General features: G+C 39.9%; 1 protein-coding gene across 12 annotated transcripts in view; it reads left to right on the forward strand.

Annotated features, from left to right (window-relative positions):
• Positions 1-12,538, forward strand: part of ULK4 (unc-51 like kinase 4) — a 567,621-nt gene that overhangs the window by 36,015 nt on the left and 519,068 nt on the right. For all 12 annotated transcript variants that reach the window (XR_007457564.1, XR_007457565.1, XM_049629926.1 and 9 more), the window contains exons 14-16: positions 380-440; positions 2,248-2,429; positions 3,334-3,380. Coding sequence is in view for 10 of the 12 variants with exons in the window: in XM_049629926.1 (XP_049485883.1) it covers positions 380-440; positions 2,248-2,429; positions 3,334-3,380 (290 nt within the window). In the remaining 2 variants the exon portion in view is untranslated. The remainder of the gene's footprint in view (positions 1-379; positions 441-2,247; positions 2,430-3,333; positions 3,381-12,538) is intronic.

Below are 12,538 nucleotides of genomic sequence, written 5' to 3' on the forward strand. Positions count from 1 at the left end.
TTGATTTAACTTAAGAGTAAGCCAAGATAAAGTGCTTCTTTTTCCACAAAACTTTATTTAAAGTAAACTCTGCCCTCGTTGTGGGGCTGGAACTCCTGATCTCAAGATCAAAAGTCTCATGGTCTACTGACTGAGTCAGCCAGGTGCCTCAAAATGATCTTGTTTTTATAAACAAGTGCTTATGGTGTTTTATGTGTTGGTGTTTGCATATTTTAATTAGAAAGGGCACTGTTGAATTCTTTTTCTTTTTGGTGACAGGTTTTGTAGTGTTCTTTTCTGTCTTCCTTGATTTATAACCTGATAATTGGAGTTATGTCAGGAGACCGATATGTCTCAAAAGGCATCTTTAAAAGGTTTTTTTTCTTTTTTCCAACCACAGATAATGAAACCACCACCAATTAAATTTGATCCAAAGATACTGCATCTACCAGCATATTCAGGTAGGATTACAAAGCGCTTGTCAAACACATAGACTCTTGGCAGACAGATGTAAATAAAACCTCTAACAGCAAATGGAGTTTCTTTTTAAGTTTATTTAGAGACAGAGACAGAGCATGTGAACAGGGGAGGGGCAGAGAGAGAGACAGGAGAGAGAGAGAATCCCAAGCAGGCTCCGTACCATCATCGAGAAGCCCAATGTGGGGCTTGAATGCACAAACCGTGAGATCATGACCTGAGCTGAAACCCAAGAGTCAGAGCCACTCAGCACCTCTTCCCCCACCAACCCCCCCGCCTGCTTTTTTAAAGCAAATGGAAGATTTTATTTATTTATGAATAGCTACATTCCAGTTTTCTGGCCAACTGGCTATATTCTTGGGGTAGTGCTCTGTGCATTGCAAACAACCTGTAATCCATTTGTGCCATCCTTTGACCGTGCCCAGCTGAGTCTGGGCTGCCCTGTACCCCTGTGGAAGTGAACGTTCCCGTAAAGCTGTGCGGGCCTTCTCTTGCCCTTCCCTCTTGTAGAGCCCATTGGATTTCCAACATTTATGGTATTCTTGTGGGTACAGAGGGTCGGAGACCACGACGAAGAATTGAGACTCTACTCTAGGGAGTTGACAATGGGGTCAGATGGTTTGCTTTTGTGGAGAGGGTTTGGGAATGAAGATACTCAAAGAAGATGGGTTCGGTTTCCTTTCACCTAATGGGAAGTCTTATGTGGGGTGAGCATCAGAAATTTGTTTACACCTTAAACTTTGATGTATTTTGTATGATAAAATCTATTTTAAGCTGGTAAACTAGATCTAGAAAAACATTCTTCATCATCGCTGGAGTATAATCCAGGATTTCATATCAAATCAAAGTAAATTCAAAATGAAACATTTGAATTTAAATATACAGTGCCAAATAGAGCCAACCTTAGAGCAGTATTATTTCAAAATAATATTCCTTCCCTTTTCCTCTTTACTCTGAGTTATTTTAGGCAATTATTATTACCGCTTATTTTATTCAGAGATGGAAATTAGCCAAAACTGGTCATTTTGGATGGCATCTTATTGCCCATTTTTGTTTTCTGTTTGTATATGGTTTGGGCTTGGATCTCCCAGAGGATTTCAACTACTGTATTAACCTGTTACGTTTAACAGTCATTTCATTGGAACTTTTTTTTTTTTTTTTTAATTTTTTTTTTTTTCAACGTTTTTTATTTTATTTTTGGGACAGAGAGAGACAGAGCATGAACTGGGGAGGGGCAGAGAGAGAGGGAGACACAATCGGAAACAGGCTCCAGGCTCCGAGCCATCAGCCCAGAGCCTGACGCGGGGCTCGAACTCACGGACCGCGAGATCGTGACCTGGCTGAAGTCGGACGCTCAACCGACTGCGCCACCCAGGCGCCCCTCATTGGAACTTTTTAACAACCGCACAATTCTTAGCTTTTCCAACATTTTACGGCTAGATCGCTTTATTTATACGAAGGCTATCACTTGCTTTTTTGTAATACAACTTTCTTGAGTATTTTGTTAAAATCTCGGTTGCAGGATGATTCTCCTTTAGGCATCTTTTAAAGGTGGTTTTCCATTCACATAGAGAAAAAGGGTCCATGGGTAGAAAAGGAGAGGAATCTAGAAGAATAAATAAAAGTAGTGTCCTCTTTGGAGGACTTTATGGTTTTGACATTGTAAATTTATGATTGTCTTTGTCCTCAGCTGCTGAAATTTTGCGTTCCGTTTTTTATTTCTCTTGTAGTGTTTTCAGCAATTTTTTTTTTTACCTGATACCCACTTTTAATCTGTTCTTTCCTCTCCAGTGGATAAATTAGCATTTCTAAAAGACCAAGACTGGAACGCCTTTTTGCAGCAGGTGTGCTCACAGATCGACTCCACTGAGAAGAGCACGGGGGCCTCGCGAGCCAAGCTGAACCTCCTTTGCTATTTGTGTGTCGTGACTGGACACCGGGAGGTGGCCACGCGCCTCCTCCATTCACCTCTGGTGGGTAGTTCAGTTGTGAAGCCTCCTTTCGTGGTCCTGGCAAGCCTTTTGCGTGTAGCTTTCGTATTTCTATTAAGATTAAAACATCAGTGCTAAGATAACTCATTTGATTTAGGTGCAGTGAAAAAAAAAAAAAAAAAAGATTTATCAAGATTATAGGTTTGCCAGAATTTTGTCCAGTCGTTAGATCCGAAAGAAGTTGAGTAGACAGTGATCTTGAACTTTTTCTTTTGTTATACTCTGGCTTGCGTTTTCTTTTAACTTGTAATAATTGTAAGATATTTTTCATATCTGAAATCTTAAGACATTAGACCTTGTCATCAGCTGCCAGAATGAGCTGCCCATGTGGAACAAGGCCTGCTTTCCTGGGTTGACCTGGCAAACTCCCGAGATTTCTGATACCACTCTGATAGGAGACCCAGAGTCTCTAAGGCTTTTCTTTCTTTTTCCCCTGCAAATATTTTCTTGGACTGTCTTGGCCATCGGTAAAACCACAGGAATTTGGTAGAGCTTTTGAAGTCTTCCTCAGAAAGGGGTTACAGTGGTCTGGGGCATTTTTCATAGTTAGGTGCTCATTGGGGAACTGGCTTGAAAAAATTTAAATTTGTTTGCTTCCAAGATAGTATTGAGGTTACTTGTTTGGTGCTTGGTGTGTGTTTGGGAGCAAGGTGGGTGTGGGGGCACGTTTATGGAATGTAATCGGGTAGGAGAAACAAAGTAATGTTCTTAGTGTTTATTTTTATCTTGTGTGTTCAGTGCTTTTGCATCTTCCTGAGTAATTGATTATCTCCTAGTGCAGGATTCACATTTCAATTGTATACAGGTCTGATTTGTTAACTTAGCAGTCACTTTCTGTGTTATTTCATGAAGGAAATGTACATCTTGTTTTATTCTTTTATTCTAGTTCCATTTACTAATCCAGCATTTGCGAATAGCTCCAAACTGGGATATGTAAGTAACATTTATATTTAAGTAAATTATTCTTCGTTATTGTAAGTCATTACAACATACATGTTTATCAAAAGCACATGGTCCTAAGTACTTTCGTACTGAAGTAATCATTACTGTGAATCCTTGGCAATTTCTATAGGCAGCCCAACTGTAAATTTAAAAAGATTTCGGAATAGGCCTTACACTCCAATCCTAGGATTCTATAAACTATACCTGGAAACTTTGTTACTGTTACTCTTGGGAGTATTCTTGATCAGATACTTTACTTTTGATCCCTGTTTTAGTTCTTGCTGCGGAGTTTTCCCTTTCCACTGCATCTTTCTCTGGGGTAATGCCTGACTCCCTTATGATATTATTTAAAATCTAATGGTGTTATGCTCTGTAAACCCCTGATAGAAGTGTATGATATACTTGTTGAGTATGCAGACAGCATACCATTAGGTAAAGTGTGGGAAGGCTCTGGTTTCCAGTTGCCAGGGAGACCTGGCCAGATGATTACTTTTTTCTGAGTCTCTACTTGGCGAAGAGTCTGTGTGGGGTGATGAAATCGCATGGGTTTCCGATTCACAGACCTGGGTGTGGATCACAGATCTGCCCCCTGGGCAATTGCCCTAAGTGCTGAGCCTCAGTTTCCTCAACTGTAAAATGGGGGTAGCATATCTACCTCATAGATTCTTGTTAACTGAATTTTGAGGGGTGCCTGGGTGGCTGAGTGGGTTAAGCATCTTGATTTCAGCTCAGGTCATGATCTCATGGATCATGGGATCATGCCCCCCGTCGGGCTACACACTGAGCGTGGAGCCTGTTTGGGATTCTGTCTCTCTCTGTCTCTGTCTCTCAAAATAAAGAAGCTTAAAAAAACGGAATGAGATAAATATATGAAATGCCTTGCATAGTGCCTGATTCTTCCTGGGTAGGTAGTAAACGTTGGAGTGTGGAGGCTGCAGTGGTTGTATTTGATGTTATCAAGCCTGTTTATCTTCTTGTTAGAGAAGCACATGAAGGTGAAAGGTTTTGTGCAACGTGGTAATGATGGTAAGATAGCAATTATCCTTTGCTGGCAAAATTTGTGGGAAACGAGGTATTCACAAAATGCTTTTTTGGATAATTTTTGTTATGCATCTTCTAGGGTCACTTTCCCAGGGTAAAACCTGGCATTGCAACTAGGATTTTTAGGCTTTTTTGAGTGTGTAAAACTTTGAGAAGGTTTGCGGCGTGCTCACTGAAAAGCCAACAAAACCGAGCACTTTAGCTACAACTTACATTCTTGACTCGGGTGCCCCCTGCTGACTTGCGTGTGTTGGTGGGGGGAAACAAACCTTTTTTAATCTTTTCCAAGTACTGTTGTTTCCCCCTATTTTTTAGCTTGAAGCTTAATTGTAAAACAGCTTGTGTTTGAGGAAAATGATAAAAACTAAGGTGGACACATCCTCTGCTTGGAACCTTCGTTTATTGTCTTTGTCCATTCAGACGCCAGTTCCTTCAGTGAGGCCTTCTCTGACCCAGGTCGTATCACCTTAAGAGCATGTAGGGTCCTTAGCTGGGGGATTGACCATCACTGTTGAAACGGGTATGTTTATTCCTTGGCTTTTGTTAGCATATAGGAAAACAAAACAGAATAACACAGAATTTTGTTTCTCTTCCCCTTTTGACATAATATGTTTTAATGTCATTAAATATTTAAGATTTTTTTTTTTTTTTTCAAGGTATGCCTTTTCTTGTCTGCTATGAGTGCCTAATCATTTAATTTACCCTGTTCCCTATTTTTGGATGATATTATAACACTGCAAATAATATGCTGATGAACGTTTTTGTGCTTAACTGTTGGTGCACGTTTGTTTTCTCTTTTTCCCCTTACGGCAGATTCTTAGCAGAAATGAGTAGAAGGCAATAAATAGTTTTGTGACTTCTGATAAATTGCTAAAACATTCTTTGCAAAAACCGTATCGACATGCATTCCCACTTGGTGTGTATAAAAATGCTCTTCTGTTAGAACTTTTCAAAAGCGGAGGGGTGCCTGAGTGTCTCTGTTTAAGTGTCCGACTCTTGGTTTTGGCTCAGGTTGTGTACTTGTGGTTCATGAGTTCAGACCGTGCATCGGGCTCTGCACAGACAGTGTGGAGCCTGCTTGGGATTTTCTCTCTCTCTCTCTCTCTCTCTCTCCCTCACTCTCCCCCTTCTCTGCGTACTCTTACTCAAAATAAATAAACTTAAATAAAAAAAATTTAACTTTCAACAGTGGATAATTATGAAATTTTGTATCCTTTGCCAATAAACTTTACCAAGGTATATGATACACATAATAATACATAATATTGTAATTAAGAAACTAGATTAACTGTGGGAATATGCATAATGTACGTAATGTGAAATTTACCATTTTAGTGTATCTTTAGTGTGCAATTCAGTGGTATTAAGTACATTTACAACGTTGTGCGACTATCACCACTATTCCCAGAACTTTTTCATCATCCCAAACGGAAGCCATTACTCATCGAACAGTAACTCCCCTCTCCCCTCCTAGTTCTGGTAACCTCTCTAATACTCTTTATGAATTTGCCTGTTCTGTGTGTAATAGAAGTGGGATCCTCTATTGTGTCTTTGTTCCTGGCTTAATTCCCTTAGCTTAACGTTTTCGGAGTTCAACCATGTTGTAGCACGTGTCAGAATGCCATTCCTTTTTAATGTTGATTAGCATCCAATATATGTATATGCCACATTTTGTTTGTTTGCATCTGTTGATGGATATTTGGGTTGCTTCTACCTTGTACTATTGCAAATAATGCTGCTGTGAACACTGGGGTACAAATAATCTGTTAGAGTCCCTGCTTTCAGTTATTTTGGGTATATACCTAGGAATGGAATTATTGGATTATTTGGTAATTCTGTCTTTTCATTTATTGAGTAAATATCATATTGTTTTCCACAGCAGCTGTACTGATTTACATTCCCTCCAGCGGTGCACAAGCGTTCAGTTTTCTCCACGTCCTTTTATCATTTTTTTTTTTTTTAATAGTAGCTATCCTAATGAGTGTGAAGCTGTCATTATAGTTTTGATTTGCATTTTGTTAGTGACTAGTAATGTTGGGCATCTTTTCATGTACTTATTGGCCATTTGTTTTTCTTTGGAGAAAAGTCTGTTCATGTCCTTTGCCTATTTTCTTTTTCTTTTTTTTTTTTTTTTTTTTTTTAAGCTTTTTCTGAGAGAAAGAGCACATCTGTGAGCGGGGGGAGGGGCAGAGAGAGAGAGAGGGAGGGAGGGAGGGAGGGAGGGAGAGGAGAGAGGATCATAGCACGGAGCCCAGTGCAGGCTCGAACTCAAAAGCCATGAGATCATGACCTGAACCAAAATGCAGAGACGGATGCTTAACTGACTGAGCCACTCTGGTGCCCCTCCTTTGCCTATTTTCTAATTGGGTTGTTGTGTGTTGTTGATTAATAAGAGTTCTTTATATATTCTGGATATTAACCCCTTATCAGATTATATGACTTGCAAATTTTTTTCTACCATTCTGTGGTTGCCTTTTTTACTCTTGGTAGTGTCCTTTGATGCATAAAAGTTAAATTTTGATGAAATCCAGATTTCCCATTTTTTCTTTTGTTGCCTGTGCTCTTAATGTCATATGCAAGAAATCATTGCCAGATTCAGGGTCTTAAAGCTTTTTATTTCTTCTCAGAGTTTTATAGTTTTAGCTTTTATATTTAGGTTTTTGATCCATTTTGAGTTAATTTTTGTATATAGTGTTAGGTAAGGGTCTAACTTCATTCTTTTGCACGTGTATATCCAGTTTTCCTAGCACCATTTGTTGAAAGGGCTACTTTTCCCCCATTGAATGGTATGGGCATCCTTGTCGGTAATCCTTTGACGAAATATGTGAGGGTTTATTTCAGGGCTGTCTGTTCCATCCCATTAGTCTATATATCAGTCTTTATGCCAGGACCACCGTGTCTTGATTACCACAGTTTTGTAGTAAATTGTGCGGTCAGGAAGCGTGAGACCTCTAACTTTGTTCTTCTTTTTCAAGATTATTTTGCCTGTTTGGGGTCCTTTGGGACCCTTTTGAATTTTAGGAAGGACTTTTCTAATTTTTGGCCTAAGTTTGGCACTTGAATAAAGTAAATTGTCATCATCAATTTTTTAAATACCGTTTCTTCATTTGTGAATTCTTGGCCCTACTTTACCTTTTGGCTGATTGGATTTCATTTGTTTTCATTAGTCTTTTTTTTTTTTTTTTTTTTTTAAGATGTCTCAGAGGCTCTGCTTCTGTAGTCGTTGCCTCCTCAGAACTTTCTGTCCAGTGTTAGGGCTCAGGAAGAGGGGGCTGAATGAGACCTTCTTGTGCCCCCAGGCCTTGCTCACCCCTATGCCGGGCTTCAGAGTTTTTTCGCTGTCTCCTGTCAGCACACCCCCTAAGACTCGGATGCCAGCCTTCTTCCTCTGCTTCCATGGGAGTAGTTTGATTTTGTTTTTCAGTGTCTGCATTTTTCTTTTGATCCCAGGCCTGCAAAACTTTACTGGAATGTGCCTACGTATTGCATTTTACTAATTTGCTTTGACAATTTTTTAAGTGCTTCAGCCTTTCTTTAGCTTCCCTATTTCTTTATGATTTCTTCGTCTGTTGAGGTGTTGTTAAGATCTTTGGCTTGTTTCTTCATTGGGTTGTTTTCTTATTGTTGAATTTTTAATGTTTATTTTTGAGAGAGACAGAGTGTGAGTGTGGGAGGAGCAGAGACAGGGAGACACAGAATCCAAAGCAGGAGCTGTCAGCACAGAGCCCGACATGGGGCTCAGACTCGGGAACAGCAAGATCATGACCTAGGCCGAGGTCGGACGCTCCGCTGACTGAGCCACCCGGGCGCCCCTCTTATTGTTGAGTTTTAAAAGGTCTTTGTGCATTTTGAAAGACAGTCTTTTACCAAGTATGTCTTTTGCAAATAATTTCTTCCAGTCCTGGCTTGTCTTCTCATTCTCTTGACGTTATCTTTTGCAGAATAGAAATTTTTATTAAACATTTTTTAATGTTTATTTCTGAGAGAGAGAGAGAGACACAGTGTGAGTGGGGGAGGGGCAGAGAGAGTGAGTGAGTGAGTGAGGGGGCGGGGGGAAGACACAGAATCTGAAGCAGGCTCCAGGCTCTGAGCTGTCAGCACAGAGCTGGATGCAGGGCTCGACCCCACAAACTGTGAGATCATGACCTGAGCTGAAGTTGGACGCTTAACTGACTGAGCCACCCAGGTGCCCCTAGAAATTTTTATCTTAAATAAAGTCCAGCTTATTAATTATTTCTTTCATGGACTGTGCTTTTGATGGTTGTATCTAAAAGGTCATTGCCATACCTAAAGTTATGTAGGTTTTTTCCTGTGTTAGCTTATAGTAGTTTAAAATTTTTTTCTATTAAAGTTTTTTTTAATGTTTATTCTTGAGAGAAAGAGAGAGAGTGTGAGCCGGGGAGGGGCAGAGACAGGGAGATGCAGAATCCAAAGCAGGCTCCAGGCTCTGAGCGGTCAGCACCGAGCCCGACGCAGGACTCTCAAACCCACAGACTGCGAGATCGTGACCTGAGCTGAAGTCGAATGCCCAACTGACTGAGCCACCCAGACGCCCCACGTCTAGTAGTTTTATACTTTGGCATTTTACACTTAAGTTGATCTGTTTTGAATTTTTGTGAAGTGAATAAGATCTGTGTCTAGATTCTTTTTTTTTTTTTTTCATGTTGTGCAATTATGCTACCACCATTTGTTGAAAAGAGCATCATTGCTCCATTGTACTGCCTTTGCTCCTTTGTCATAGATCCTTTGATTCTATTTATGTGAGTCTATTTCTTCTGTATTCTTTCATTGACCTTTTTGTTTATTCTTTTGTTAGTACTACACTGTCTTGATTAACTGTAGCTTTATAGTGAATCTGGAAGTCAAGGGTTATCAGTCCTCCCAACTTTGTTCTTCTAAAGTGTTGTGTGAGCTATTTTGGATCTTACGCCTCTGTATAAACCTTAGAATCAGTTTGTCAGTATCCACAAAATAACTTGCTGGGATTCTTTTTTATTTTTTATTGACATGAACATTTTATTACTAGTTGCACTTCCTTGAGTACATTCTCTTTTTGTTTTTTGTTTTTTTGTTTCAGGAAGATAATTTAGTGATTCATCACTTAAATATAACACCCAGTTCTCATCCCAACAAGTGCCCTCCTTAATGCCCATCACCCATTTGGCCCATCTCCAACCCACCACCCTTCCAACAATCCTCAGTTCTCTGTATTTAAGAGTCTCTTATAGTTTGCCTCCCTCTCTCTTTTTATCTCTTTTTTCCTTCTCTTCCCCTATGTTCATCTATTTTGTTGTTAAATTTCACATATGAGCGAAAACCTAAGGTATTTACCATTCTCTGACTTATTTTGCTTAGCATAATATACTCTGGTTCCATCCAAGTTATTGTGAATGGCAAGATTTCATTGTTTTTGATGGCCGAGTAATATTCTGTTGTATGTATATACCATATCTTCTTTATCAATTCATCACTTGATGGACACTTGGGCTCTTTCCATACTTTGGCCGTTGTTGATAGCGCTGCTGTAAACATTGAGGTGAATGTGCCCCTTTGAATCAGCATTAAAAAATTTTTTTAATGTCTTATTTATTTTTGAGACAGAGATAGGGCATGAGTGGGGGAGAGGTAGAAGGAGAGGGGGACACGGAATCTGAAGCAGGCTCCAAGCTCTGAGCTGTCAGCACAGAGCCCGACACGGGGCTCGATCCCATGAACTGTGAGATCATGACCTGAGCCAAAGTTGGATGCTTAACCAGCTGAGCCACCCAGGTGCACCCGAATCAGCATTTTTGTATCCTTTGAATAAACACCTAGTAGTGCAATTGCTGGGTCATAGGGTAGCTGTATTTTTAATTTTTTGAGGAAGCTCCATACTGTTTTCCAGAGTTACTGCACCAGTTTGCATTCCCACAAGCAGTGCTAAAGGGTTCCCCTTTGCATCCTCACCAACATCTGTTGTTGTCTGGGTTGTTAACTTGAGCCATTCTGATAGGTGTGAGGCGGTGTCTCATTGTGGTTTTGATTTGTATTTCCTTGATGCTGAGTGATGTTGAGTATCTTTTCATGTGTCTGTTAGCCATCTGGATGTCTTCTTTGGAAAAGCGTTTGTGTCTTTTGCCCATTTCTATACTGGGTTATTTGTTTTTCTGGTGTTGAGTTCGGTAAGTTCTTTATAGATTTTGTATACTAACCCTTTGTCTGATACGTCATTTGCAAATATTTTCTCCCATTCTGTTGCCCTTTAGTTTTGTTGATTGTTTCCTTTGGTGTGCAGAAGCTTTTTACCTTGATAAAAAATTCATTTTTGCTTTTGTTTCCTTTGCCTCAGGAGACATGTCAAATAAGACATTTCAAGTAAGAAGTTGCTGTGGCCAGGGTCAAGGAGGTGGTTGCCTGCTTTCTCCCCTAGGATTCTGATGGTTTTCTGTCTTACATTTAGGTCTTTCATCCGTTTTGAATTTATTTTTGTGTATGGTGTAAGAAAGGTGTCCAGATTCATTCTGTGGCATGTCGTTGTCCATTCTCCCAGCACCATTTGCCAAAGACACTGTCTTTATCCCATTGGATACTCTTTCCTGCTTTGTCGAAGATTAGTTGGCCATACATTTGTGGGTCCATCTGGGCTCTCTGTTCATAGATCTATGTGTGTCTGTTTTTGTGCCAGTACCATACTGTCTTGATAATCACAGCTTTGTAATACAGCTTGAAATCCAGAATTGTGATGCCTCCAGCTTTGATTTTCTTTTTCAACATTACTTTAGCTATTCGGGGTCTTTTCTGGTTCCATACAAATTTTAGAATTGTTCTAGTTGCGTGAAGAATGCTGGTGTTATTTCAATAGGGATTACATTGAATGTATAGATTGCTTTGTGTAGTATCGACATTTTCACAGTATTTCTTCTGACAGTTCGTGAGCACAGAATGTTTTTCCATTTTTTCGTGTCCTCTTCAATTTCTTTCATAAGCTTTCTATAGTTTTCAGCTTACAGATGTTTTACATCTTTGGTTAGATTTATTCCTAGGTATCTGATGGTTTTGGTGCATTTGTAAATGGGAATGATTCTTTGATTTCTCTTTCTGCTGCTTCATTAATGGTGTATAGAAATGCAACCAATTTCTTTTTTTTTTTTTTTAATTTTTTTTTCAACATTTATTTATTTTTGAGACAGAGAGAGACAGAGCATGAATGGGGGAGGGTCAGAGAGAGGGAGACACAGAATCCGAAACAGGCTCCGGGCTCTGAGCTGTCAGCACAGAGCCCGACGTGGGGCTCGAACTCACGGACCGCGAGATCATGACCTGAGCCGAAGTCGGCCGCTTAACCGACTGAGCCACCCAGGCGCCCCAGAAATGCAACCAATATCTGTGTTCATTTTATGTCCTGTGACTTTGCTGAATTCACATATCAGTTCTAGTAGTTTTTTTGATGGAGTCTTTTGGGTTTTCCATGAGGAATATCATGGCATCTGCAGAGAGTGAAACTTTGACTTCTTCCTTGCCAATTTAGATGCCTTTTATTTCATTTTGTTGTCTGATTGCTGAGGGTAGGGCTGCCAATACTGTGTAGAGTAACAGTGATAAGAGTGGACATCCCTGTTGTGTTCCTAACCTCAGTGGGGAAAGCTCTTAGTTTTTCCCCAGTGAGGATATTAGTTGTGGGTCTTTTGTATATGGCCTTTATGATCTTGAGGTATGTTTCTTCAATTCCTACTTTCTTGAGGGTTTTTTATCAAAGGATGCTGTATTTTGTCATACACCTTTTCTGTATCTATTGAGAGGATCTCGTGGTTCTTATCCTTTCTTTCACTAATGTGTATCACATTGATTTGTGGACATTGAACCAGCCCTACAGCCCAGGAATAAATTCCACTTGATCATGGTGAATAAATCCCACTTGGTCGTTCTTTTAGTGTATTGTTGGATCCTTTTGGCTAGTAGCTTTTTGAGGAGTTTTGCATCTACGTTCATCAGGGATATAGGCCTGTAGTTCTTTTTATTGGGGTCTGTCTGGTTTTGGCATCAAGGTAATGCTGGCCTCATAGAATGAGTTTGGAGGTTTTCCTTCCTTAACTTGGTAGGACTTTGGAAGTATATCGAATCTCGAGATC

The sequence above is a fragment of the Panthera uncia genome, chromosome C2 (assembly GCF_023721935.1).
Source record: "Panthera uncia isolate 11264 chromosome C2, Puncia_PCG_1.0, whole genome shotgun sequence".
Classification (NCBI taxonomy): domain Eukaryota; kingdom Metazoa; phylum Chordata; class Mammalia; order Carnivora; family Felidae; genus Panthera; species Panthera uncia.